This window comes from Bombus huntii, chromosome 13 (genome assembly GCF_024542735.1).
Source record: "Bombus huntii isolate Logan2020A chromosome 13, iyBomHunt1.1, whole genome shotgun sequence".
NCBI lineage: Eukaryota > Metazoa > Arthropoda > Insecta > Hymenoptera > Apidae > Bombus > Bombus huntii.
Window position 1 is genome coordinate 2,164,485 of NC_066250.1, and position 27,734 is coordinate 2,192,218.

The window sequence follows — 27,734 nt, forward strand, 5'->3', positions numbered from 1 at the left end:
GCCATTCTGTAAAATCTTGCAGAGTTTGGCAGTATCGAATCAGTAAAATATTTCGCGCTTCGTATTAACGATATTCCGTTATTGTGTTTGTTTTCGTGACTGCAATTTCGTTCGCTTTATAATTCTCGTGTAAACTTTTGTTCTATAAAGAAATACATCATATTACAAACCACACCAAACATTTTATGCATACATTGGAAATTGAGAAAAATAAACAATTAAGGTTAGACAACAGTAAAATTCTAATTAAATAAATTATATTATATTTAAGTGAAATACATGCTTCAAGAAAATTTTATTTGTTTGAAAATTTATATTTATTCATTTTTTCTTATAATATTTTTGTTTGATTGGTTCAACGACCTAATTTTTTTGTTGGACTACCAGTAATGAAAACAAACTATGCTATGTAACTGTATATCAACACGTTGGATATATGCGATCATGAATTGTATATACGTGTAAACATATGTGAAGGTTGAATGATTCTTATTTTCAAGTGAACTTAAAGAAAACAATGCATTTTAATCTTATGAAAGAAAAGAAAATGTAATCGATTCGTTAAATTACGCAGAAATTGTTCAAAACAACGGTAAAGTCTTTTTCCTCAATTTTCAGATAGAAAAACTTAAACAATGTTAACAAAAGTTTTGAACTATTCCATGTACGAAAATATTTCTATAAAATAGTTACTTATCTATTCCTTAATTGCGTATTAAATACCAAATGTAGTTTATGCGTACATTCTTCGTATATTTTTTTTATAAATATGTTCGTATATAGCTGCATGCATACAAAACATTAATGTTTAAAAGCTACTTATTGTAGCGTATAAACCATAGTTATTGAAATTTGCTGTAGATTTCAAGCACGATATAGTTTTACGGCACAATTTCTGTATATGTACATGTTTTCTTGTTTTGAAAATGTGCATTTATCGAAAATAATACAAAAAGTTAATTTTATATAACATGTATTTTTCACGTAGATAATTAATTATTGTCATGCATAATAAATTATTATTATATTATATTTCATCACGGAAGATGTGTCTTTTATAGTGCTATATATAAAACTGTTACACAGTGCATAGACACTACCGTGAAATTTCTATATAAAAAAATAATGTTTATGTGAATTCGATAACAGTGTTTATCTATTCCGCATATTATAAATTGAATACTACTTCTATAAAACAGGTGAGTTTTTAAATTTCTTATACGTACATTTAATCGTATACGTATTTAAACATACGCGTGCGACGTAGTAACGTTTTTATAACTATAAACATTCATGAAAAAGACTTTAATTTGTAAATAAATTTGTAAAGTTTTATATTAAATAGTTTAAGAATTAAAATCAATCTTAGTATTACAAAATAATACAATATCATGAATTAAAGTTATAAATTATCAATAAATATAAAAATAATTTCTTTTTGTTTATAATATAATCCCAGTTACAACTAAAACTATATGATCATTAAAATATTAAATTCTCAGATTTAATAATTCATCAATTATAAACAATTACAAAATAAAACCAATAATACAGTGTGTCCATAGTAAATCATAATGATTTATGACATTGTTTGTAACTTATATTAAATATTACAATGATATTTTGTCCATTTTTTTATTATTAAATATTAGATAACTTTTATTACATTGGAGATACAGATTATTTAATGTTCACTAAAATTACAAAAATACAATTATGAAAGCTTTGTATAAGCATTAATCTGATAGGTTGCATGATCAAAGCACAAAAGATTACATACATAAAAGTAATTAATTAATGCTTTATAATAGAAAATAATGCAACTACTAAATAAATGTTTCAAGTAATTGAAAGTACTTCAATATAACATTATATATTCTAATTTATTGTAATATAATGTTATATTGTTTCACATTTACATATTATATAGGACATATAGAAAATTTTATTATTATAATATAATGTTAATAAAATGTATTTGATGCCTTCTTTATGAATATAAATTACGATATTTGAAACAACACTGTAAATTTATTCTACAGGTTTCAGTGTAATAAATCTAGAAAGAATGAATGCAACTAAAAATGTTCCTGCTACAAAGCAGGCAACAAAGATATACCATGTTTCTTCATCAAATACATCTGTAAAAGCTGGAACCTGATTATAGAGGGTATCAATAAGTTTCATATTATAATTTTTGCTATTTGAAGTATGACTTGCCATTTTAGAAATGAATTATCGTGTAAAACTCAAAAATTCTGAGAACTGTAGAATTCAGATACCTTTCTCAAAAGTATTTTCAGGAGGAAGAAAATTAAGCAATTAATCTGTATTGTTAAGAATTCCTAATGTGCTTTTTTGCAGACTTTCATATAAACAATTGTTTTATATTTAAATGCTTAACAAAAATATCAAAATATAATTTTTAATAAATATATTATGATTAAGACTTTTATGAATTGACAATGTAGGTTTAATTTTCACTGTTATCCCACAAATAAAGTGAAATATGAAAACTGGACTGTTTTAAATAAATGGTAAAATTGATTCTGACATTTATTCTTTAAAGATTTTATTTTTTAACTTATACTTATATTTATATTCAATTTTTTCTTTAATGCCTCATAATCAAATTAAATTGCCAATAAATTTATAAGAATAGTCCTCTACGTTTGCTTCCTGGCTTAATTCTAAATGCTTTCTTCTTTTTCCTTTTTAACTGTGTGTCCTCAACTTCAGCTTCAGATTCGCGTGGAGCCAAAGGTGTGATATGTTTGTTGTAAAGTTCCAAAATATTTAAAGATGTCAAGTTTTTACCTTTGCATACTATTTTATCACCAGATACTAAAAGATACAACATATATGCTAGGATATAACATCAAATTTGTTTTAAACAGATTTTATAAAATTTAATTGTAATTTTAGTTACTGTAATTTAACATTGGTGAATTTATTCCACTTTTAGATAAACTTGTAAATTTTTTAATCTACATCTTTATTTTAAAAACAAAAGCGATATAAACTATTAATCTTATTTTTCTTAAGTAAAAAAATATTGTGATACTCACATAAATTGAATGTAATTATGGGTTCAGATAAATTAGAGACAACGCATGGTTTCACCATACAACGTGGATTTGTTGCAATAATCTTTGGAGTTGTAATTTGAAATAAAAAATCTCTGCAAATACAATATATGTTTGTTATAATATGTAATATTAGATCACTAAATGCATATTCTCTTTTAAGTCTATCTTTATATTTACAATTATGTTCATGCAATAGTTTAATAAGATAGCTTCTTTCTATCGTTTATCATTTTAGTTTTGACAATTCTTGCATTATCTTTTAATTTGCTTGTTTATAATATTTTCAGGAAAAATGGCACAAATGAAACAACAACTACCACTTCAAATGCCAGATTTAAGTAGTCTTCGCATAACTACAGCTGTTTCCATGCTTGGTAAAGCATATGGATGTGGACAGTGTAGTGGTAAGTTTTTATTTTTCTAATTATAGAAGTAGAAACTTTTTAAAATAAAAGCAAGCATATATTTTGTGATAAATTTACATTTCAACAAGACTATTAAAATAAATTTTTATTAAAAATTGTAGTTATCGAGAATCTCATAAAGCAAAAAATTAATTACACAAAGTAGAACAATATTTTAAGTAGATATAATATAGTTAAATGGGGGAAGCATAGATATTTATATATTATTCCATTATTTAAAAAATGAAATTTTGTCCTCCAATAGTTAGTATTCAAATATTCAATAGTCTATCAACGATATAAAAAAGTATAACAATTAATAATAAATCAAATAAGTTTTATCGTCACCTTTAATAGTTCCGTAATATCTTAGCTGGAACACCCTGTATAACGCGTATGAAAATCAACTGTACCTTTTCAAATGTGTATAATAAGAAATTACATCACACGTTTGTTAATATTCAATTCCAATATTTGACAGGCTACTTAATTTTCATATTATGCTTTTATTATATTATTGTAGCAACTTAATCATCAACGTTTTCTAAAAATACTGACATCGTCTGCTAGTTACTAGAAACTTCACGTTACACATGCGCAGGATATTGACGTCATTAAACTAACCAAACCTCTTATGAAGAGAAATGAAACATAATCGTTATTGAGGCAATATTTTTAATCTCGAAAAAAATATTTTCTTATGATAATAATATTCAAAACTTCCGCTGCATCTTTTAAATAAAAAGAGGGAATCGAGTACTATGTATTAACAAGCCATACTATAAAAAGTATAGTATAGTAGATAAAATATTATAGATAAAAAGAATTTATAACTAACTACAGATTGTATACTGTTTATTGTAAATTCAAGATAAGAATGCTATGTACTATGATCAAATTCCAGTGAAAGATATATAAGAAACAAAATTTTATTGAACTAACCTTGCCTCCAAAGCATTATCATGAAAGGGATCAAACTTTATGTCGATTGATTTAACTGGTTTTAAAGTTAAATTTCTCAAGTGCTTCGCAATTGCAGATATTACTCCGGCAGAACGGGTACGAGTTCCATTGAAAGGAATCGACATTTCGGAAATCAAGCACGCAATCGCGTGTAGTATTATCACTAATAGTTACAATTCTAGGGGAAATAGTTTTGAACGCAGTGCGGCCAATATAATCAAAATTTATTTATCATTAGATTATAAGACAATTATAAAGTAAAATAATATGTTAAAATAAGTCGAGATATAGAAAACAAATTTTATACTGTTTTATATTGTTCGAGGTATTACATTTTTTAGCATTTTCGAAACACTGATGGAAATGTTACTAACATCCTATCTATTATTGATGTTGCATAAATTTCTTACATACTATATGTATATAGTTTTATAATATCTGTTAACATGTTTCTATTCAGACGTGAAAAATTTAAATAATTTAAAAAAGAATGATGACGCCAAGAACTATTAACTATCGTTTTATTATCTATGCGCTGATTGGTTGAGATAAGATCAATCGGAATCAAGTTGGTGGCAGCCATTGCAAGAGGCAGTCTTGTTCGCAGTGTGTATTTTGGAGAAGTGTGTTGTGTGGTCAGTGGGTTTTGTGTTGAATTTTTTACTTATTTATTAGTGGTTATCTCGTATTTTTCATCGTCAGCATAAAAAATGTATCCCGTAGGGCAGCGTGAGTATTATAATGTGTTTATTTTTTTTTATAATATTTCAAAATATTCTAAAATAGCCTTTTCTGCATTTCTAAGCAAGAACAGAATTTCATTACTTGACTAAATCTGATCCTTTGTTCCTGTTTGATTACCTCAAAATGATGAGAATTCTTTTAATTCAAGCACGTGCTAACAAAATTCACCGTAGCGATAAGTTAAAGTTTAAGGAATCGAAGAAAGTTTAAAATATGACCTCGAATGAACCTCGTTCAACAGGCACAATGTGTCGTCACTCTGATCCGTCAATGTACGGATAACGTATGAGCGCATATGTGTATGCATCTAATACTGATGGTTTTTTTGTTATTTATAGTATTTTTAATGTATTATTTTAAGTATAATAATCCCAATGAAAAATGAAGGCTTTCCAATTTTTTGTATTGGTATAGACACGCTTTTAAACTTAACTATTATTGTGTTATTGATATCTTCGATTTTATTATTTTATAAAACATTCATAAATAATTTCTATGTGCATATTTGTAGTTTCTGTTATGCTATTTTTTCCTTGATTAACATTATATTTTTAGCTTATAGTATAACTTGTTTAATTCAACTAATCTATTCAACTAAATAGTATAACAAGAAAGAAGTCAATAATATAATATTGAACTAAAATATTCTATACTGATATTCAAAAATAAATAAAATTCATTGTAATTTTTTCTTAGATTATTACTTTTTGTTGATATATATATATATTTTTTTCTTTAATATATCAATCACAAGTCTCTATATATATTACATTATTATGGTGATTTGACTATGCGTTATATAAAATATCACTTGTAATTATCATTTGCTTATGATTATTATGTAAAAAATATAAGTATATATGTAATAAATAACTAGAACAGAGAATTGAGGGAAGATCTTGAAGAAGGTGTTACCAAATTAATTGTTTTATTAATTGTTTGTTAAATCAATTTTTATAATTTAATTATAATACAGGAATATAGTTATAACAGATATTGCTATAGCAAAATATTTATTTATTGTAGTATATATATATCATATTATACTTAACTATTACTTTTTATATTTTGAGAGCTATGTAGTGTATCTATGTTTTTCAATTATTTTGTTACATGTATTTGTAACTGTTAGGATAAATATATAGAAATAATTATTCATATGTGCATTTACATGCATTAGATATATGTGAAAAATATATTAGTTTACTACATTATTTCAGCTCCTCCACCTGGACCCACAACAAGTTCTTCTGTTGGTGCATCTGGAGCAACTGGCAGTAGTGTTGTAGCTCCAGGTTCTTTAGGACTTGTTTCCACACAACAAACACACACTCCTCCTCAACCTCCTGAACTGCCAAGTAAGTTTTTAAAAACTATTTCATATACAATAAAAAAGTATATATGGCATTGGCATGATAGTATACATATTTTATAATAATTTTGCTTTTAATTATTCAATAATATATGAATTTGGTTTCCTGTTACTAATTTTCCATACTTCTTGTTATAAAATTAAAACCATTCATTAAATTGTTATGTAAAATTTCTTTAAAATGTAATATTTTTATTAAATGCATGATATAAAAATTGGTAACAATATAATTCTTGAAAAAAAAAAAAAAGCTATATAATTGTGAGAAAATTTATAACGTATGTATATTAAAATCTGTACAGATAATAATCTAAAAAATATTCAAATAAATCCCTCAGCTGACAAATTTTATATAAAAAATATTTTCATATTTTCAATGGAAATGAAAATAATATACTTAAGTCATACATACTACAGGATTAACAAGTCAATAACAGTTATGTATTTTGTTTTGTAAATAATTTAAAATATATATTTGCAGTGTTTTCATGTCCTCGAAGACCAAACATAGGACGTGAAGGCAGACAAATTACCTTAAGAGCTAATCACTTCCAAATAACAATGCCACGTGGTTATGTGCACCATTATGATATTAATATCCAACCTGATAAATGTCCTCGTAAAGTTAATAGGGAAATAATAGAAACAATGGTTCATGCATATAGTAAAATATTTGGAACTCTTAAACCCGTATTCGATGGCAGAAATAATTTATATACAAGGGACCCCTTGCCTATCGGTACGGACAAAATAGAATTAGAAGTAAGTACAATGCATAATAAAATATATATACAGACTTCTTTTTTAAGATTTATTTTCTAATAATACATACACTTTTTAGGTAACACTGCCTGGTGAAGGTAAAGATAGAGTTTTTAGAGTGGTGATAAAGTGGCTGGCTCAAGTTTCACTGTTTGCTTTAGAAGAAGCTTTAGAAGGGCGTACAAGACAAATCCCATATGACGCTATACTTGCTTTAGATGTTGTAATGAGGCATTTACCATCTATGACATATACTCCAGTAGGTAGATCATTCTTTAGTACACCAGATGGATATTACCATCCATTAGGTGGTGGTAGAGAAGTTTGGTTTGGTTTTCATCAATCTGTTAGGCCATCCCAATGGAAAATGATGCTAAACATTGATGGTAAATATATAAATTATAATAAAATATAAAATAAATGTTGTATTCATTTCTTATGTGTATGTTACTTACTTTACAGTTTCTGCAACTGCATTTTATAAAGCACAACCTGTTATAGAATTTATGTGTGAAGTATTAGACATTCGAGACATAGGTGATCAAAAGAGACCCTTAACAGATTCTCAGCGAGTTAAATTTACCAAAGAAATTAAAGGACTTAAAATTGAAATCACACACTGTGGGACAATGAGGCGAAAATACAGAGTGTGTAATGTTACGCGTAAACCTGCTCAAATGCAATCGTAAGTATACATAAAAGCAATTTGTAATGTTATTTTAAACACATATAACATTTATGAAAATTTTAGATTCCCGTTACAATTAGAAAATGGACAAACAGTCGAGTGCACGGTTGCAAAATATTTCTTAGACAAATATAAAATGAAATTGCGACACCCATATCTTCCATGCCTTCAAGTTGGACAAGAACATAAACATACATATTTGCCACTTGAGGTTTGTTGATTCTAGTATTTAGATCTCTTTTTGATCCTTAAAGTTATGTCTTTTTTCCAAGGAATATAGTGTAATATAATATAATTTTGAAGTATCATTTATATGTATTGTTAGGTCTGTAATATTGTTGCTGGGCAACGTTGTATCAAGAAATTGACCGATATGCAGACCTCTACTATGATAAAAGCTACAGCCCGGTCTGCTCCAGATCGTGAACGAGAAATAAATAACTTAGTTAGAAGAGCTGACTTTAATAATGATTCATATGTTCAAGAATTTGGTTTGACGATATCAAACAATATGATGGAAGTTAGGGGTCGTGTTTTGCCTCCACCCAAGCTACAGTATGGAGGGCGCGTAAGTTCCCTCAGTGGACAGGTGAGAAACTTCCAACTCAATCAGTCAGGTCTAGCCAAATCACACATTTGCAGAGGCTCCTGTATTATTTTTGGTAGAAATATATTTTTTGCAGTGTTGTATACTATAATGTTATTAATTATAATATATTTTTCCCATTTGAAGATACATGAATAATATTCTTGCAATCATGATTTAGTTTAAAATTTTTGTTTTAGAATAGCTTAAGCTTTTTTCTGAGATTTATACATTTTTTTTTTTTATTAAAACAAAAATCTTAATAAATACGACTTTATATAATAGAATGAGATTTTTTCTAAGATAATAATACATTTGGCCTGAAACTTTTTTATTTCAAATACATTGAAAAATTAATTAAACGAAAAGTTGTCAAATGAATGCATCGGTTCTAGACCTGGTTGATTTTGATATATGGACTGTCACTGTAATGGAAATAAATTATTTTTATAAAATCAACAAAAATAGTCCAGTAATAATTTCAAATATTATTTCATCCAACAAAGAAAAAAATTCATTCCTTTATATATAATTTGCATTACATTTGCAGTTCATTATCACTATATACTGTCTGATGCTATCAGTTTTGTTCCATGCAGTAGTGAAATGAAGTGGGTTGTTATTTATTTTGATTTTTTGTTGTAATTCTTCAAAGTTTTTATTTGTGTTATTTTATAATTACTGTTTATATGATTTTTGTGGTAAGAAGAGATAAATATAGAAGAGTAATGATTGCATGGATTGTATAGAAACACTGGTGCATCTTGTTTATTTGTTATGATTCAAAGTATTCATTGTAATATTTAATGATATATTTCATCTTATTTTTTTCCTGTTTAAAGACGAAGCAGCAGGCTATACCTAATGGTGGTGTTTGGGATATGCGAGGCAAGCAATTTTTCACAGGTGTGGAAATTAGAGTTTGGGCAATTGCTTGTTTCGCTCCACAAAGAACTGTACGCGATGATTCAATACGTAATTTTATAGCACAATTACAAAGAATAAGCAATGATGCTGGGATGCCAATTATTGGGCAACCATGTTTTTGTAAATATGCTACTGGGCCAGATCAAGTAGAGCCCATGTTTAGATATCTAAAAGCGACATTTTCATCATTACAACTTGTTTGTGTTATATTACCTGGAAAAACACCTGTATATGGTAAGTATATATATATATATATATATATATATATATATTATATTATATATCATATATTAATTTTATCATTATTATTAATATATATATAGTAATTATATATATTATATTTTGTTAGTAGCTAGTATAATGTGATGAAAAGTTTATATAATTTTATAATGTAGTAAATTAATCGTATATAGTACAATAAATAACATTGGAGGTTGTTACAACGTAAAATGTATGTTTTGCATTATGTGAGATTCTACAGTATCGATAACATATTAGTCTACATATGTTACATACTCTGCTTACAGCTGAAGTCAAAAGAGTAGGAGATACATTATTGGGTATGGCAACGCAGTGTGTACAAGCAAAAAATGTTAATAAAACGTCACCACAGACGTTGTCGAATTTATGTTTGAAAATTAATGTAAAATTAGGTGGTATTAATAGTATTCTAGTACCCACTATCAGACCGAAAGTGTTTGATGAACCTGTTATATTTTTTGGAGCTGATGTGACTCATCCTCCTGCTGGAGATAATAAAAAGCCTAGCATAGCGGCAGTAGTTGCTAGTATGGATGCTCATCCATCTCGGTACGCAGCTACTGTTAGAGTTCAACAACATAGACAAGAAATTATTCAGGAACTTAGTTCAATGGTGAGGTAAGTAAATTGTTATAATTTTTAAATAATACAAGTTTATTTACGTTTTAAGCTCTTATAGAATGTTCATATAAAAAATATTATATTAAGTAAACAAATATTTTGAGCACATTGAATTTTTACTTTTTTCCATATACATATAAATACAAAACATATTCTGTAAATACGTTTTGCCATATATTATTTTTAATTAATAACGGCGAAATATTTCTTTTTAAGGGAACTCCTTCTTATGTTCTATAAAAGCACTGGTGGATATAAACCACTTAGGATAATTCTTTATCGCGATGGTGTCTCAGAAGGTCAATTTCTTCATGTTTTACAACACGAGTTAACTGCCATTCGAGAAGCTTGTATTAAACTTGAAGCTGAGTATAGACCTGGAATAACATTTGTTGTAGTCCAGAAGAGACATCACACTCGCCTATTTTGTTCGGAAAAAAGAGATCAAAGTGGTAAAAGCGGGAATATACCAGCCGGTACAACAGTTGATGTCTGTATAACGCATCCAACTGAATTTGACTTCTATTTATGTAGTCACCAAGGCATCCAGGTAAACTTTAAAACTCTTGATCAACTCTGTTTCTTTGTTTGTTTCATTTGATCTAGATATTACATTTATTTATATTTATTGTAGGGCACGTCTCGACCATCACATTATCACGTTTTATGGGATGATAATCGTTTTGAAAGTGATGAATTACAGTCTCTAACGTATCAATTATGTCACACGTATGTCAGATGTACGAGATCTGTTAGTATACCTGCACCAGCATATTATGCTCATCTCGTAGCATTCCGAGCCAGATATCATTTGGTAGAAAAAGAGCATGATAGGTACATAAAATTTTATATTGATATTATATAAAATCTTCTTTTTAAGCTAAAGCAAAGTATTAATTTGCTGCATTAAAAAATGATAATATAAAATTAAACATGCCAACTGTTTTAAGACGTAGTATATAGTTAAAGATTTTGAAAATAATAAATTAATCACATATGTGTTACCATTCGTTATCAACATGAATCTTCATCTTTGAATTTCAGTGGAGAAGGATCTCATCAATCTGGCTGTAGCGAAGACAGAACACCAGGTGCAATGGCAAGAGCTATCACAGTTCATGCAAACACAAAGCGGGTTATGTACTTTGCATAATTCTTCTTTGAATTTTTCTTAGACACATAAGCAAAATAGTAAAAATAATAAAAATGATACCATAAAATGATAATGATCATCATATCTTGCACGTTGATATTTTTAGACTGCTTGAAATGCTGGACAATCTTCTTGAGTGGTCAACTTTTTTGCTTACTTTTATAATCAAATAAATCTGCCTAATACCTAAAAATATGTCGAACAATTTTATATTAAGCTTCTTTTTTTCTTGTTTTTTTTTTTATTTAATATATTGTCGACTAGGTTTTGGACAGATTTTTTAACACGTTAGGAAGTAGGTATTAAACGAGGTGCTTTTAGTTAATCATGTTTTAGATTGATGCAGCTTGACTGTCGGATAGTTTCGCGATAAAAACCACATGAACGAATAATTTAAGAATCCGTGCTGCCGTGGATATTACGCTTATTTCTTTTTTTTTTTTTTTTTAGAGGTTGAATTTCCTCTAGCATTTGTATGATACAAAAAGATCGTATTACAACATAAATTCACGATTGTATAAATCGCTTCTGCAAGACTGTTATCTTGTTGTTTATATATAGTTGTCATTTGTATCAGTCATTTTTTGTAAAAAGGAAAAATAAAAAAGACGTGGACTTTCAAGTCACACTCACGACTATAAAATATTGGCATGTAAAGTCTATTTTGCTTCAGCATATTCGTTATTATGCTTATGAGACTATGTTCTTTACAAATAACATACTTATCATATCTATCATATTTATCATAAGCATTAAAAAATTTGGCCACATCAAGCAATGATTTGTCAATAGAGAGATACAAATAAATAAAATTTGTAAATGTTAATTGTGAAGGTCTACAAATCAATGGCCAAAATCTGTTAAGAATTTTTAATAAAATTCAAAGTTGTGGCAAATTGATAAAACATAGTGTTATGTAATATGTTTAGTCTCATAAAGAACATTGTGCCACATTTGCTAAATAATATCTTTTGTATGACTTAAACTTGAATGAAACTAAATCTAATGTCATTTTTGGGATTGTTTAGAATATCTAAAAGATTGACCTATATACAAACACAGATCAAGAATTTCTCATGTGACTAAGAAAAACTTCAAATGAATGATATGTAATTAAGAATTGTTCTTCATAATAATAAGTAGAATGAAATATGGTTTGATCATTGAATTATAATTATGTAAAAGAATAGTATGTTACACATACAAACAATTTAACGTTATCAACTGAAAATCCAGAGACACATATTTTATTCTTCTCTTTTTTTAGTTGCACAAACATTATTCTTTGTATATGGAGCGAAAATTATTGCGTAGCTTGAACTGTGGTAGTACTTTATTCATATCGACGAAGGTAAACGAATACCTTCTATCTGTATGTTTGAAATATGAAACATCTCTTCAAGCAAGGCAAGTACTTTTAAATGAAACCTATATGGCATTAGATCCTGGCTGATAATGATTCTCTATTGACACGGAAAATGACTTGATTAAGAATAGAATAAGGTAATTTAATAAATACAAAGTTATTCAAAATATAACAAGAAATTATTAGGATAAGCTTTACGTTATTTATCGTGTAATGCGAGTTTTAAGGTCCTCAAGTTTTTATTTCAAAGAATTCATCATTCGTGATTCATATGCAAATGGAACTATGTAAATGGAACAATAATCTTAATCGAAACAATAATTGTGTTAAGAGCCTTGTAAGTAACTACAATGTAGAGGCAATAGATAGGACAATGAAGCGTATAAGTATGTATTGACGTGCCCCACAAATCGTTTATTATATACCGTTAGAATCATTAATACACTAGTAAAATTTTTGATAATTTTCGTTGTTTTAAATATAATAACACAGGTAATTCTTTAAAATGATAATTTAATTTTATTTAACACAGAGCAGTATTAATAACATTTAAACATCATATCATTGCACGACGAGGCAAATTATAAAATTGTGGAACTTGTTAAAGGTTTTTAACAAATATCCGTGATAGAGTTCTACAAATTTTATTTAATGTAGGAGCCAATTTATAAATAGACAATAAATGCAAAAATTCTACTCTAACGTTTGGTATTTTAATAGAGATCTCAAAACACAACAGGAAAAAGATCATTCCGAAAATATTAATTATTGGAATTGCAATTTTAGCACCTGAAATTTGTAGAACTTTGTGCATTAATGATTCTAATTTTAGATTTACAAGCGATACAATGTTAATATTATCTCGGAAAGTATGAAAAGGACCTTAATCTATCAGTAATATTTATTCTAATTATAAATTTAAGTCTATGCCGTAGGTTATCACTTGTAATCATAATGTTTAATGCCTAGCTTTTGACTTTATGACAGATTAGGTAATTTGTTAAATATGATTTGATTATGAGTAAAGGTCTGAATATAATCTTTGAACGTTCACAACGATAGTTCAGTGGTTGAATCAGTTCCAAGCAATTAAAGGCAGCAGGTAAACAGAAGCAAATAATATAATCAGTATAGAAAGTAAAAGAGAAGTTGCGAGTTCTGACTAATGGAAAGAAAATAAATTTATTATTCTCACGGGTGTGAAAATACCAAAATGTAGAACATGAAAAGTTTAAATATTAATGAATTACGAATCGATTTGAATCGTAATAAGGCCATATGGATCTAGATTACATTTAAGTCAATTTAAGTGCTACAAAATGTTGCAGTGTAAATATAATCGGTGCGCAAGTAAATACCAAAATTGACATCGATGAAGTAAAAGATCAAAAGATCAAAAGTAAAGCATTCATCAATTATGTAGTTTAAAGTAAAGTATTCGTCATTTTATTATTCACATTTCGTATCTCGATCTAAGCAATCCTCTCTAACGAGATTCTTTTCTTATGGGCTTGCGCTGACATTTGATATTTTCCTGCGCCCGATCAAGAATTAGCCTCCATTTGTAAATATACCTCAGTAATTTATCAATACATCACTATCCCATTTAGTAAATAATGCTCGGCGGGCAACAGGTGGAACGTTAAGAACGATTTTTGTCATTCTTATTTTAACAAGATGAATTCACGTATTAGTTATACATTGCTTATCGATCTTTTACATCTGATATAAAAAAGAATGTTACATTAGAATAAATAATATTTCGATCAAAATTCAATTTTGATAACGTACATGAATTTACGCAGCATGTTGTAAACTTGCACTTACAAGAAATCACGAGGCAATTTAGAAAAGACAGACAGGTTTATTAAATGATCTTTACTTAGTATATAATAAAATAACCGAGTCTATTCACAAAACAAGAATTTACTTCCTATCACGAGTCCCGAATATTTTAAGATAAGGCAAATAATTTATATTTGTATACCTACAATATATATATATATGTGTACATATATATATGCGTATATATGTATATACATCTACGTATACATATATATATGCATATGTGAAGATTAACTGTACTGCATTTGTTAACAAATGCCATGTGCAAAGAATAGATATGAATTATACAACACCACCAGGAGTAAGGTGACGATAAATATCCTTGTATTTCGAAGAGCTTTACAGGTTACATCGCAATCAATTGTATTTGCAAGTGATCGATTTTCGTGATCTATTATCATGACTTTCGTGATTTCGTATATATAATTAATAAGCTGTATCGTCTTTGAAAAAGATATGTCTTTATCTTGTTCTCAAAAGATCATCGTAATCGTCAGTGTTTTTAAGTGGCGTTCAACGATAAACTTAATAAAAATTAAGCAAGTTCGATTTCGATAAATTATGAATTATTGACACCATTGAATGTTTATCAAATCATTTTACAGTATAAATATTAATTCGTTATCGATCCCACTGTACCATTATCTCTGCACAAAATCATGTAGGTAAATTGTGATTCTTTCTTTTAGCCTTTGTAACTGGCAAAGCGCCACCAAAGACCTTGACGTTGTAATATTATGATTTTCAACAAATATTACGTAGGTTTACGATAAAGGGAAAAATTGTATTAACGAGATTAGTACGATGTTAAACGGATATTGGTCAACTTCCAGGAAATGCAAATAATTCGACTTGTAATACTTGTAAAAAAATACTTGTAATGTCTTAAGGAAATAGAAATTAGGGTATATAGTGACGAAGAGAGATATTAGTACGGACAATACAGAACTGTGTATAAATAATGAAAAACTATTATCTCGTTTTTAGAACGTTTCTAAATTGAATATTTTACCAACTTTTTATCTTACTTGAATGTCTCGAGTGATCATACGGTTATCAAAAACAGTAGAATGTACATTGGTAACTATTTGCACCGAAGCAAGAATGTATATTAGTACTTTTATGGTTTTACATGGTAAATTGTTAAATTAGTTTGCTTTTATATTTTGTGTTATATACATAACTTTTTTTTTATTGTTTCTTAAACCGTATCAAACATCGGATGTGTTTTATAAATAATTATCTACCGTATTAATTACATGTATTATCAGATCGTTCTTGAGACTACGTGTCATTGTTTTAAACGTGATTGTACTATTGTTTTAGTCTTTTTCTCTAATTTAAATCAAACATATTTGCTAATGTTTAGATTCGTAACGTTGAAAATAAGAATTCTCTTTTAAATCTCATTCTTTTATGTTTCTATATATGATATATTTCCAAACATAGACAGTCCAAGAAGTGGTCTGTTCATCGCTATATACTTGCATAAAGAAAGAAACAAGAGAATCGATAGCTTCGTATAATACACGAAGAAGTTGTATAATATTTTTCCAATACTTTTTGTTTGCTTTTCCTACGAGGTTCCAACCACTAGCCGTTATCCTTTTCTTTGTGAAAATGTTAAAACTTTATCATAGCATAAGTTTACTTCGCTTAAGCACTCAAAAAACATACACGTGTGAAGGTGCTTAGGGGTATAAATGACAAAAAAATATTAGCTTTAAGAATGCCAGCAACCTGAACAAATTCAGTGATGTCGTTCCCAATGAATTTTATGATTCATCATAATATAGTATCGTAGTTTTAGGGTTGTCTAATTAAATCCGTTTTAAAATGCGAATGTGAATAACCATATTGAAATAAGGGGGTAACCGAGTAACAATGATGATTAATGACAATGATAATAATTAGCTGACTGTAAAAGTAACGCTTTATAGGCTAAGCTAACTTGTATAATTTCTTGTTGAGCGTGCTCTGATTTCTTGTCTACACGCGCTTCTTCATCAGTGATCTCAGAGGATGTTTGCGCACCTTCTATTACGTTGCTATGTGTTTAAGCACGAGCTCTCTTTAACCCTTTCGTACCAGTGAGCTCGAGCACCTTAATTACTGTAAGGAAAGGTTTATGCAAATTTGTGATTTCAAAGTAATGTAAATTGCAATTAAATACGTTTGCCGTTTGTAGGAAGCCTCTCGGACGACTTTAATTCTATCGTTACAAGAATATCGATAGTTTGCAAATTCCTTTAATTGCATCAGCGATCAATCTTTCACATCCACGCTTAATATTATCATCGATCGTATGGATGGAAAACTGATTTCTGGAAATTTCATGAGATTTGTTAATTTTTTAACTTCAATGAAAGTTAATTCAACCATTTTAATTAAAAGTACGTTTAGTTAACAAACTTTCTCTTACGAGTTTCGATTATCGAAAAAGGATTGTTCTTCTTTGATGATATTTCAAAAAATCGATATTTACGTATCACAAACATTTGCACATTCACATAAACATATAACAAATACAAGAGTTTCTTTTGCAAGCTAAAGGCTTTCTTTTTTTGCAAGCTTTACATATAATGTGATCTATCGACTAAAATGAAAATAGCATTTATTATCGTGTCAATCCAGTCTAGTGATTTGTTGTAATCGATGAACGTTTTATACATATAATTTTCAATGAGGAACTAATTTTGTAAGCTGACTAGAAGCAGCGTCTTTGACCAGTACTCTATTAACTACATCTATATAGCGGGTGAAAAATTGTGCGAGGAAACATTAAGATTACGAATGAATAAATCGGAAGAGTGTAAAAGTAGCGATGTTGAGCGCATCTAAACTACAATTGGCTGCCTCGAAGGGTGTCGTCGACGAGTAAACAATGTAAATAGAAGAAATAAAAAGATGGTAAAGGCGACGCGATGGTCGAAACTTTGAATCGTCAAAGTCCACGACAGATGCCAATTGTAGCGAAGACGAGACATCAACCGCTTATTTTCGAAGCTTTTATTTAAAATTTTTATCGGCTAACATTTTATGCGAACTATTTTAGTTTTTATTTTTTTTTTTTTTTTATTTTTTTAATATTAAGAGTGTGAAAGCGAGGGAAACGTTCGAATACTACTGTACCTGTTGGATTTTGAAAAAAAAAAAAAGATACAAATCCAAAAAAAAATAATCGAAATGTTTATTTGCAAAAAATTACACTTCTCAAAGGCTTTATTTATATGGAAGATTTTTTTATAGAAGTAATTTTTGGGTTTTGTATCGTTTTAAATATATGTTATGTACGTTTACTGGTATGTTTATTTTTTGCGTTCTAAATAATACGAACTTTTGCAAATTACAGATAGATAACTTTGTAATAGCAGATGCTTGTTTAATTTTTTAATCGAATTTAGAATTAAATAATGGGTTTTGGAACGATGGACATTATTATTTTATCATTTGAAATTGTTATTTATTTTCACTCAAGTTTGCTCGTAAACTTTCCAGAATAAGATACGTTACACGATCAGGACGCTAAGCGTATGGCTTATTTATACACGTTTTGAGGACGATTTAAAAAAAGAAGAAGAAAACATAAAATACGCGTCATCGAAATAATTGTGACATTATTAGAACAACGTCGTCCGTCCTACAAACTGCCTTGTTCAACTAAATTCGACGTCCCACTGGATAGAAAAAATTGTATAAATCTTCCTTATATCTACAAGTGCCTGGCGCTTTATCTGCGCGTGTTCGACGTGGCAAGTAATAAGTTTGAATTTATTAATGCGAATACAGATTTTTCAAATTTTAAAGAGCGTGAAAGAGCGCGGAAGAAAGATAGAGAACCTCGAAATAAAAAGAGTGAAAGGGAGAGAAAGAGAAAATGCGAGAACGAGAGTGAAACGTTGTAATACATGTATGTGAAAACAAAAAATCTAAGAAACCGAGGTGACCATTTTCTGAGTTTCGTAGTTGGACATCCAACCTTCACGTACAATAAAAATTTACATATTGCACAATACAACTATTACGTATTCCAGTTTCTATATAATATGTATGTAACGTGTTGTGTGAGTTGCATATTATTATATAATATAATGACGCATCTCGTTGGCCCTCTACAATCCAGGTAAGGTTCGAGCAAGGAACCTTAGGAAAAATTTGTTTGTTTCCGAGACTACTGTAAATATCGTTGTAACATATACCACTGTGCAATTATCGTTCTAAACATACATATTATAAAATAGGACGATTCTTTCGAATAAATGTTCGTATTATGGGTATTACTATAATTAAGAGTAAGACGGTATGTAGAAGGTTTTAAAAATATTCAATTAGATTTTAAAGGTGTGCGCAGTTTCGCTTCACGGCAGTGGAGCTAGAAAAATTGATGTAATCTTTCCCGAATGCTTCTTTTTGTAGTTTTAAGTCTTTAAAGTTTTGTATAAGCCGAGTATATACGGAAGCGTTCAGAAATGACTTTATACAAAAATTTGAAAACGTTGGCTCGTGAATCCCCAAGTACATGTATGTGTATATAACAAATTCCTTGATATATAATATATAATGATCATCGTTAAAACATAGTTGACCGTCTGGTAAGTTTTCGGAGATACATATTTCTAAGTAAAATAGACAAGTTTAAAGAATAGAAACTCAAGGTCATTTCGGACATTCCTTCTGTCGTATAATCTTTAAAGATGTCGACTCAACGACGAAGCATTTGTGGTTTTACGATTTTACGTTCGTGCATAAATGTACACTCTATATATTTTTATCATTCTACACTTTTAGACTCGCTAGACAATTTTAGGAATCATTGTTCGGATCTATTTTGTCAGAAACACGAGTCACACGAAATGTACGGAAGTTATAGAGAATTGTAGAGGGTTCGGATACGTGTAATATGAAATAGCTGTATTATGATATGGATTCTAGCACCAATAAAACAATCTGAAATTAATTTTTTGCACTTGAACTTTCTTATGTCTTTTTTCTTTTTTGTCATTTTACAGTAGAATAGTTACTTAAAATGGTTACATCTATTTCATTTCTCGGTCGTTTTGTCGGTTACGATCAAATTGTTGCTTCGTATTTACATTTAGAAAATCTGAATTTGCAGTTTTCGGAGGAATGAAAAAATAAATATCTTCGCGATCGTTCATGATTACAAAGAGTAAGGGTTAAAAGGGTTGTAAATAGAATCAAAATTACGATAGAAAGGTCACAAATTGTACATATTCTGCGATGGGGGATGGTCACCTTAAGGACAATGCGCTTGGGATACGAAAAATTCATCGTGAAAACATGTCGAAATGCGACTGATAACAATAAGGCGCTTATATTTAGGTGAATAGATATTTGTTAAGAGACGTGTTGCTAGTTTACTATCGATTGCACATTGAAAGTATGTACTTAAGTATATCTGTTAAAAAGTTTTATCAAACTGCCGGGAAAAATGTTATTTATTAATCGTAAGATACCAATACGCCGACATCTATATCTATACACACATCTATATACATACGTGTAGTATAAAATATATTTATAAGTGTTTAGCAATTAATTTTCAATAGGAATAATGTGCATTGTGTGTCATTAACGATTAAATTTCATTCTTAATATATCGATATTTAGCTTGTGCATTGATTTATTAATTATCGTTGTACGATATTACGAATGAAATATTGTGCATTGATCAAAATGATTGTTCAATTTCCAGTACACGTATAGAGTATTTCTTTTCTTCTTATAGATATATATATATATATCGTTTATGTAAAAGATACAATTTTACCTCATTTCATCGCTTTACATTTCAATTACTAGATATAATATATATATATAAACAATTTATTAATAAAAACAAAAAGCCTATGATTCTAAAATCATGTATATGTGAATAAACAAGTAAAAGTATTTAGTATAAAGTAATGATCATACTTTTGTGTTATTCTATTTTTATTATTAATTATTAACTACGAATACTGGATGTAAAAGTAAAATTTGTCAGATAAGAAAACGTTATGTAATAAATAAAATACAAAAAGAAGACAAAGAAACTACAACAATAAAGTTCTTCGACAAAAGAGATCTAATTGTTATGTCCCAGTCCCTCCGTACAACCACTGGAAGCGTCTGAAAAATTCTTCTCTGAAAATATCAGAAATTGAAAATGATGCTGATTGTATTTTTTGATTCATGGGGAATCCATTTCCTTATAAGAAATATTATAAATTGAATGCCGCTTCCAACTGAATGTTTAAAACTGCTATTTATCTGGTATAACCACGTGTTGTGGCAGGACCGTGGTTGTAAGTAGTAACTTATGACCTTGTGACAGTGATAAATTCAATTTGAGAGTTTTTATGGCAACAATAATATTAGCTAGCTGCTAAATTTGATCGGATTATAATCATAAAGTTCATGTAGATGTGTACATTTCACGGTAATGTTAAAAAGTAATATTGTATTATCATATTGATAAAACATTACAATATAACCTATAATTCGCCGGTTACACTGTTTATTTGTAGTTTATAAATTACTATTGTAGTATAAATTACTTTGTTGATTATAATATGCAAGTTAAATATATACTATAGTTATTTATCATTATGCTTATATCTCTTTATTGTTGTATTTACATAATTTCTATTTCTGTACTATTTACATAATTTCATTTAATAATTATAGATGCTTAAATGTCAGGAACCAACATCTGCATTTGCAATGTATGCTATGAAACGTAAAAATGCAGAATTATCATCAAATTCAAAGAGATTAAAGAGAAAACACAGTCTTCCAGAAAAACTAGTAGGTTCAAAAAATGATGCACATTTGAAAATACGAAGAAAGGCAAAACAAGCACCTGTGCATAAAAGTGATCAAGAGATAAATAAGATTCCAAGAACAATAAATAAAATTCAAAATGTAAATGGAAAGAATAATCTAATATCTAAAAAGACTAATTCTTTTGTGTCTTCTAAGAAAAATAAATCAATTCAAAAACCAATACATAAAGGAGATAAAAAAATGGCTATAATTCCTAATTCAAAGAAAATTGAATCAAAAAAAAAATTAAGAAATTCTGTTTTAATGGTAAATAGCGGTGTTGCAAAAATGAAACAGATTAAACAGAAGCAACAGAAACAAATTAAAAGCAAAATATTAATAAAAAGGAATACTCGAAAGACTGCTTATGCCAATTGTAACATAACTGAAGAAAATCGTGAGAATCCACTAATAACAAGTCGCTCGATGTTTGAATGGTTAATACATCCTATGAAAGTAGAAGATTTTTTTGAGTAAGTTAAAAATAGTTACAAATTATATGTACTTGTAATTAACAATAATTAATAAGTTAATGAGTGATATACCATTTCTTTTTCCAGAAATAATTGGGAAAAAACACCTGTCCATGTAAAGAGAAATTTTCATAAGTATTATAAATTGCTTATGTCTACTCCAATGTTGGATAAAATATTAAGGGAATCTCATATTTTATTTACAAAAAATATTGATATTACCTCGTATGAAAATGGTGTAAGAGAAACGCATAATCCTGTTGGCCGTGCAATTCCAAGCGTTGTTTGGGACTATTATATGAATGGATGTTCTGTTAGAATGTTAAATCCACAAACATACATACCAAAGTTACATTCCTTAAATGGTATTTTTTATGAAGAGAATATTTATAACATAAACATTTTTTTATATAAACATATGGAACATAACTTCTCAGTTCTATAATGAAAGATATTTATTATTTTCAGCCACGCTACAAGAATTTTTTGGCTGCTTTGTTGGTGCAAATTCCTATTTAACACCCCCTAATAGCCAAGGTTTTGCTCCACATTATGACGATATTGAAGCCTTTATATTACAAATTGAAGGTAAAAAGAGATGGAGATTGTACAAACCACGGAATGAAAATGAATATTTGCCAAGGTATTCCTCGAAGAATTTCTCACAATCTGAGATTGGTGAACCTATATTAGATACAGTTGTAAATGCAGGAGATTTGTTATATTTTCCACGAGGAACGATTCATCAAGGTGAAACTATTGACAATACACATAGTCTCCATATTACATTAAGTGTTTACCAAAAAAACAGTTGGGGTGACTTTTTGGAGAAGTTACTTCCAAATGCATTAACAACTGCTATAGAAGCAGATAGTGAATTTCGAAAGGGATTACCTATTGATTACCTAAGACAATGTGGATTTGCATATTCTGATATTCAGAACAGTGCCAAGGATGAGTTCAAGGAAAGAATAAAACATTTATTTAATAAATTAATAGAGTATATTGACATAGATAAAGCTGCAGATTTAATGGCAAAAAATCATATTCATGATTGTTTACCACCTATTATTTCTGAAAGTGAACAGGAATGCTCTGCTGTTCAAGATGGTGAAAAGATGATTGAAAATGGAATTGTTGAAAACAGGGTAGAGATAGAACCTGATACTAGAATTCGATTATTAAGGTCTCATTGTATAAGGTAATTTGAGTTATTCCCTAATTTTTTAGAATTATAAGTTAATTGTTTGTAAGTTTAATATTTGAAAATTTTGATTGATTTTGCATTAAAAAATCATACAATTATGACGTTAAATTTCGAAAATTTATACTGGAACAAAACTACTATTCAAAAGTTTTATTTCTTATTATTAGGTTAATTAAAGAGGATGAGACATTTAGGATATATTATTCGAGTGAAAATTCTAAAGAATATCACGAGTATGAACCACAATTTTTAGAAGTTGGTGAAGAATTTGTACCTGCTATACGAGATATGATATTGCGATATCCTGACTTTATACGCGTAGAAGATTTGCCAATTGATAGTGAAGATAATAAGGTAAACAGAAAACTACATAAATCATTTCAGAGTAGCATCATAATACAGAAGAGTCTCTCGCATTTTAACTAGTAGAGACAATTATGTTCAAATTTGAAAGGCTCAACTGTACATAGAATGTTTTCTATTATTTCTATTCAACAAATAATTTAATATTTTAAATTATTTTTATTTAACAGATACAGATAGTTAAAGATCTTTGGGAAAAATGTCTTCTTGTAACAGAAAATCCATTATGTATTTTGGAATAATCACATATTTTAAATAATATGTATAAAAATCAATAAAAAAATAAATACTAAAGCTCAAAGGTTCATAAAAGTATTACTGCTATCTTAATTTTGATATATGTGTATAAAAAAGGTATGTTTATATTACAATTTTTTAAATATTTGTATATTTATACAATATTACAATCATATAACATAATAATTAAAGTAATCATAACAATTTTTAACGAAAATAGAATTAATATATCGAGTATTTCTTAATCAAAAAAATAACAATATTTGACGAGTGATTGCATGGTATGTATGGAAAAAATTTGATTATTTATTATTGTAGTATACAGGATGATTTTTTAATTACCTGAAATAAATAATATACTGTTTTGCAGATTAAAATGGATTGTATTAAAAATTACAGTTTTTGTACATTTTAGTTGAAGACAATTGTTACAAATCAATTAATTAGAAAGAAACAAAAGGTCTTGTTTTTCGTATGTTTTTGACATAAATTTATATGTTATACAGGATTCTATTAATTATTTCATCGGCCAAAGGCGTTGTACTAGATGTGCTTTTAATTCTCCAATTTGTTATTCCGTTTTGCTTGAGCAATGTGATCTCTTTGTCTTCCAAGTACATACTCAATATATCCAAGGTATCCATCATGATCTAAGTCATCTTCTCTCAGTACTCTGTCTACAAGTTCTTTATAACAGAAATAATTATTACATTTTCAGTATTTCATATCTTAATTTCTATATTTCTATTACGAAATTTGTTCTAATTCGAATACATAATTGTGGATATACGCACCTATGATCCAAGGCAAATCATCTTCGTAATCCATGGTTCTGGTATTTTCACTCGAACTTTCACGTTCAGCATTGGCGAGTCTGTTCTCGTGAAACGTATGTTGAATCGCATAGAGAATTTCTAATCCATCCAATTTAGCGTTATTGTCGATATCGTGAACTCTGAATGAAAATTTAGATATAAAAATAATTTTTGATACATAAAAAAGAAAGAAAATACGAATAAATTTGCTAGTCAATAAAAATATTTAATTTACGAGAGATAACCGAGCATATTTCCTTTAGGAAATTCTTCACAATAATGACTGATAACGATATTACTAAGATGTGCAAATTATTTACTGTAGCACTGAAAATATAATATATTATTAGTATTACAGACGTACTTGAAGTAATGGAATTCGATTTCTTGTTCAGTCATGTTCGAAAAGTCCAATTGATCCGCCATTGATCCTATGTCTTCTTTTAAGTGGCTGAAATTTTAATCCTTATATTTCGAGCTTTCGCAGTGGTAAGAACTATATAAAAATTATACAAATATGGATAAGGTAAATAATACTGGAAATGCGCAAAATAATTGACGATAAAAATAATGTTTGTTGATTATTGCAATATTAAATTCTAAAAATGCAAAATTGTTAGAAGTTTAAAACTAGAGTAAAGATAAAACAATAACAAAGTGAAAAAACGAACACATACTTAAATAAAATTATGATACTCAAGTAAATGAGTTAAGTGTTAACTAACGTAGCATCCTGTAGTAGTTGTGCATCTTGCGTTATTTTAACATCTTTCTGGGGGACATAATGGTGATGAGAGACAGGACTTCGTGGATGATGAGGTCCACGTAAACCATCACAAAATCCGACGAATAAACCGATCAGAATTGTAGGTATCATTTGTTTGTCTGTAACAGTTTAATAAAGAGTTTTTCGTAATCATTATATACACATATTTTTTTTATTAAGGTGATCGAGATCCTCACGAGAGGATTACTATCAGTATGTTATACTTTATCAAACAGATTACAATTACAATTATGTGTAATGCACTATTTCCTTAAATTGCTAGTATATATGTGTTATGCATTCGACAAAAATTTTAAACAACGCGCGAAAACCGAGGAAATATGTGACACTGCGTGATATTTTTTACAATGGTCAACAACAATAGGACCTGCTGAGACACTCTGATCGTCTATGTTGCCGTGACATTGCACACTGCCACTTGTAGGGGTTGAACACCCCTTGGCTAGCGACAGATGGACGGTAGAGGGGGTTCTAGTAATTATTATGCGATTACCCACAAGCCCATTGATTTAGATTGGACCCCGGGGGGTACAGCGTACGATGCTCTGGGCCCGTCTTCAAATTTGCTACACATCACTCGTCAGGAACTTTGCGATCAGTTAAACCCCTATGAGACGTGTACACTAAAAGTCTATGCATTCCGCCTTTCTTCTTCTAGTTTAGTCTCCGACAAATAAAATTTAATGCGGCTAAAATAATATCTCTCTGTTATATTAAATTTATTGTTTCTTTAAGGACTGGATTTATCAAAATGGTCGTTTATAATACTTATGTGTGTTAAAATAATCAGATTTTATATGAAGGTTTATTACGAAAAGTTTTGAAGCGAATGAAATTAATTGAAATTTTTGAAACATCTAAAAGTACAGGCGATATCATCGTACCAGTATTATAGTCATTTGCAAAGAGCGTCAACAGGAAAGAAAGAGCAAACGAAAGTGTCGTTTTCAGTCATGTTTGCACTCAAACTGAACACTCGAAGATTTGTGTAGAGAACAAACGAAGATAGGTGTTAAAAGACACGCGAGATTGACAGGAAATCCAGGGTACTTAGAAATCAATTTTATATAGGCTTACGGTGGTCGAGTGAAAATGCATATGTTGAGGGGGCCTCGAGGGGCTTTTGATGCAAGTGGACCCCCCCGGGGTATACACCCCAGTTGGAACAGTACACCCTCGATTCCCTCCCCGCGCTTTGGTGTCGAAATCTATAAATAATTTATATCATTTGGTCCATTCACTGAAAGAGCCCATATGTACCTGTGTCGCCTTACAGGGGACCTGTGACCGCTCCAGATTTTTTCCGCAGAATATCGTTCAGATCAAGAACCTCAAATATTCAAATATATTATGTCGCTATACAATGTACTTCGATACAAGTAACATATGCACTATTGGAAAATTCTATTGCATTGTTCAAATATTAAATGAGCCGCTCAGAAGTCGTACTAATCAAGTCCATAAGCTGAAAAGTAAAGAAAAATGATGTCATTAACGCATATTATTTTTAAAACACGCTCTAAAATTTATGCTTATATACTAATATAATTTTCGTACGATTTTGTTACATCATAATGGTAGAATAATAATACAGAACGTAGTAATTACTTGTCAGTACATAATTTTTACTTGTCATTCATATATGTAATTAAATCTTAACATCTTGTTAAAGACGAGCAAATGTTCGGATACTTTCGAGCGATAATGTAAATTTTTAAAAACCCGCCCTCTAGCTTTTAAGATTCAGCATCCGTGACTATCGAAACGTAATCTCGAATCGAAGAAGTAGAAGTCAACCCCTATTTTAGCTCGGATCAGGTTATTCTAACCTAACCTTAATTTGAGACGAGACCAAATGAATATTCTCTTCTACTTAAATCGTATGAATTTAATACGCGTAATTAAATTAATAAGTAGAACGTGCTCTTTACCTGGATTTGCCGTGGACTATCTATCAGTTATTGGCCTACGAATATAGGTCGAACTTTCGTTCGATTTTTCTCGGTCGATCTTTTCGACAATGTTTTCAACTGGGTTGTCACTTCCGTAAAGCGCGTGACATTTATCGACGTTCTTTATGGAGTTTGCGTATTTGAAGAGTTGCTCGCTGCCGTTTTTCCTTAGAGCGGGTTATTTTACTTTTGAACTTTATAGAAAATATCTTTCGGAAACAAGGATCCAATGCATACTAAAAATTGAAGAGTCACTACCCCTGCGTGTGAACAGTCCTAACCCTCAAATGG

At 29.0% G+C, this 27,734-nt stretch overlaps 5 protein-coding genes across 12 annotated transcripts; 2 read left to right on the plus strand and 3 right to left on the minus strand.

Annotated features, from left to right (window-relative positions):
- The first annotated feature begins 229 nt into the window (after positions 1–229).
- Positions 230–19,753, plus strand: LOC126872523 (protein argonaute-2). Of its 3 annotated transcripts, none has more exons than XM_050632590.1 (13): positions 230–1,199; positions 3,377–3,493; positions 6,421–6,558; positions 7,054–7,334; positions 7,414–7,720; positions 7,797–8,019; positions 8,086–8,233; positions 8,348–8,611; positions 9,451–9,769; positions 10,063–10,414; positions 10,634–10,967; positions 11,052–11,251; positions 11,462–19,753. In XM_050632590.1, the coding sequence occupies exons 2-13, from the start codon at positions 3,382–3,384 to the stop codon at positions 11,568–11,570; spliced, it is 2,787 nt and encodes a 928-aa protein (XP_050488547.1). In that variant the 5' UTR covers positions 230–1,199; positions 3,377–3,381; the 3' UTR covers positions 11,571–19,753. The 3 variants fall into 3 exon arrangements, with proteins under 3 accessions (XP_050488547.1, XP_050488548.1, XP_050488549.1); XM_050632591.1 differs by having other exon boundaries at positions 8,348–8,590; XM_050632592.1 differs by lacking the exons at positions 230–1,199; positions 3,377–3,493 and adding an exon at positions 4,780–5,185.
- LOC126872529 (uncharacterized) lies at positions 1,955–2,224 on the minus strand. The gene has a single exon (XM_050632603.1). The coding sequence runs from the start codon at positions 2,221–2,223 to the stop codon at positions 2,032–2,034; it is 192 nt and encodes a 63-aa protein (XP_050488560.1). The 5' UTR covers position 2,224; the 3' UTR covers positions 1,955–2,031.
- Positions 2,548–4,649, minus strand: LOC126872528 (39S ribosomal protein L53, mitochondrial). The gene is made up of 3 exons (XM_050632602.1): positions 4,436–4,649; positions 3,069–3,181; positions 2,548–2,844 (listed from the first exon to the last, which is right to left on the minus strand). Exons 1-3 carry the CDS (start codon positions 4,579–4,581, stop codon positions 2,651–2,653), a joined length of 453 nt encoding a protein of 150 aa, XP_050488559.1. The 5' UTR covers positions 4,582–4,649; the 3' UTR covers positions 2,548–2,650.
- Positions 19,754–20,947: 1,194 nt separating the features above from the next.
- On the plus strand, positions 20,948–23,967 carry LOC126872524 (ribosomal oxygenase 1). Of its 3 annotated transcripts, none has more exons than XM_050632595.1 (6): positions 20,948–21,089; positions 21,472–22,082; positions 22,170–22,447; positions 22,551–23,283; positions 23,457–23,643; positions 23,823–23,967. In XM_050632595.1, exons 2-6 carry the CDS (start codon positions 21,472–21,474, stop codon positions 23,892–23,894), a joined length of 1,881 nt encoding a protein of 626 aa, XP_050488552.1. In that variant the 5' UTR covers positions 20,948–21,089; the 3' UTR covers positions 23,895–23,967. The 3 variants fall into 3 exon arrangements, with proteins under 3 accessions (XP_050488552.1, XP_050488551.1, XP_050488550.1); XM_050632594.1 differs by having other exon boundaries at positions 20,962–21,236; XM_050632593.1 differs by having other exon boundaries at positions 21,038–21,223.
- Positions 23,968–24,251: 284 nt separating this feature from the next.
- Positions 24,252–27,583, minus strand: LOC126872527 (multiple coagulation factor deficiency protein 2 homolog). Of its 4 annotated transcripts, none has more exons than XM_050632600.1 (7): positions 27,423–27,583; positions 26,766–26,956; positions 26,569–26,699; positions 25,430–25,589; positions 25,069–25,155; positions 24,684–24,844; positions 24,252–24,575 (listed from the first exon to the last, which is right to left on the minus strand). In XM_050632600.1, exons 4-7 carry the CDS (start codon positions 25,579–25,581, stop codon positions 24,445–24,447), a joined length of 531 nt encoding a protein of 176 aa, XP_050488557.1. In that variant the 5' UTR covers positions 25,582–25,589; positions 26,569–26,699; positions 26,766–26,956; positions 27,423–27,583; the 3' UTR covers positions 24,252–24,444. The 4 variants fall into 4 exon arrangements, with proteins under 4 accessions (XP_050488557.1, XP_050488556.1, XP_050488555.1 ...); XM_050632599.1 differs by having other exon boundaries at positions 26,752–26,956; XM_050632598.1 differs by lacking the exon at positions 26,569–26,699 and having other exon boundaries at positions 26,752–26,956.
- Positions 27,584–27,734: the final 151 nt, after the last annotated feature.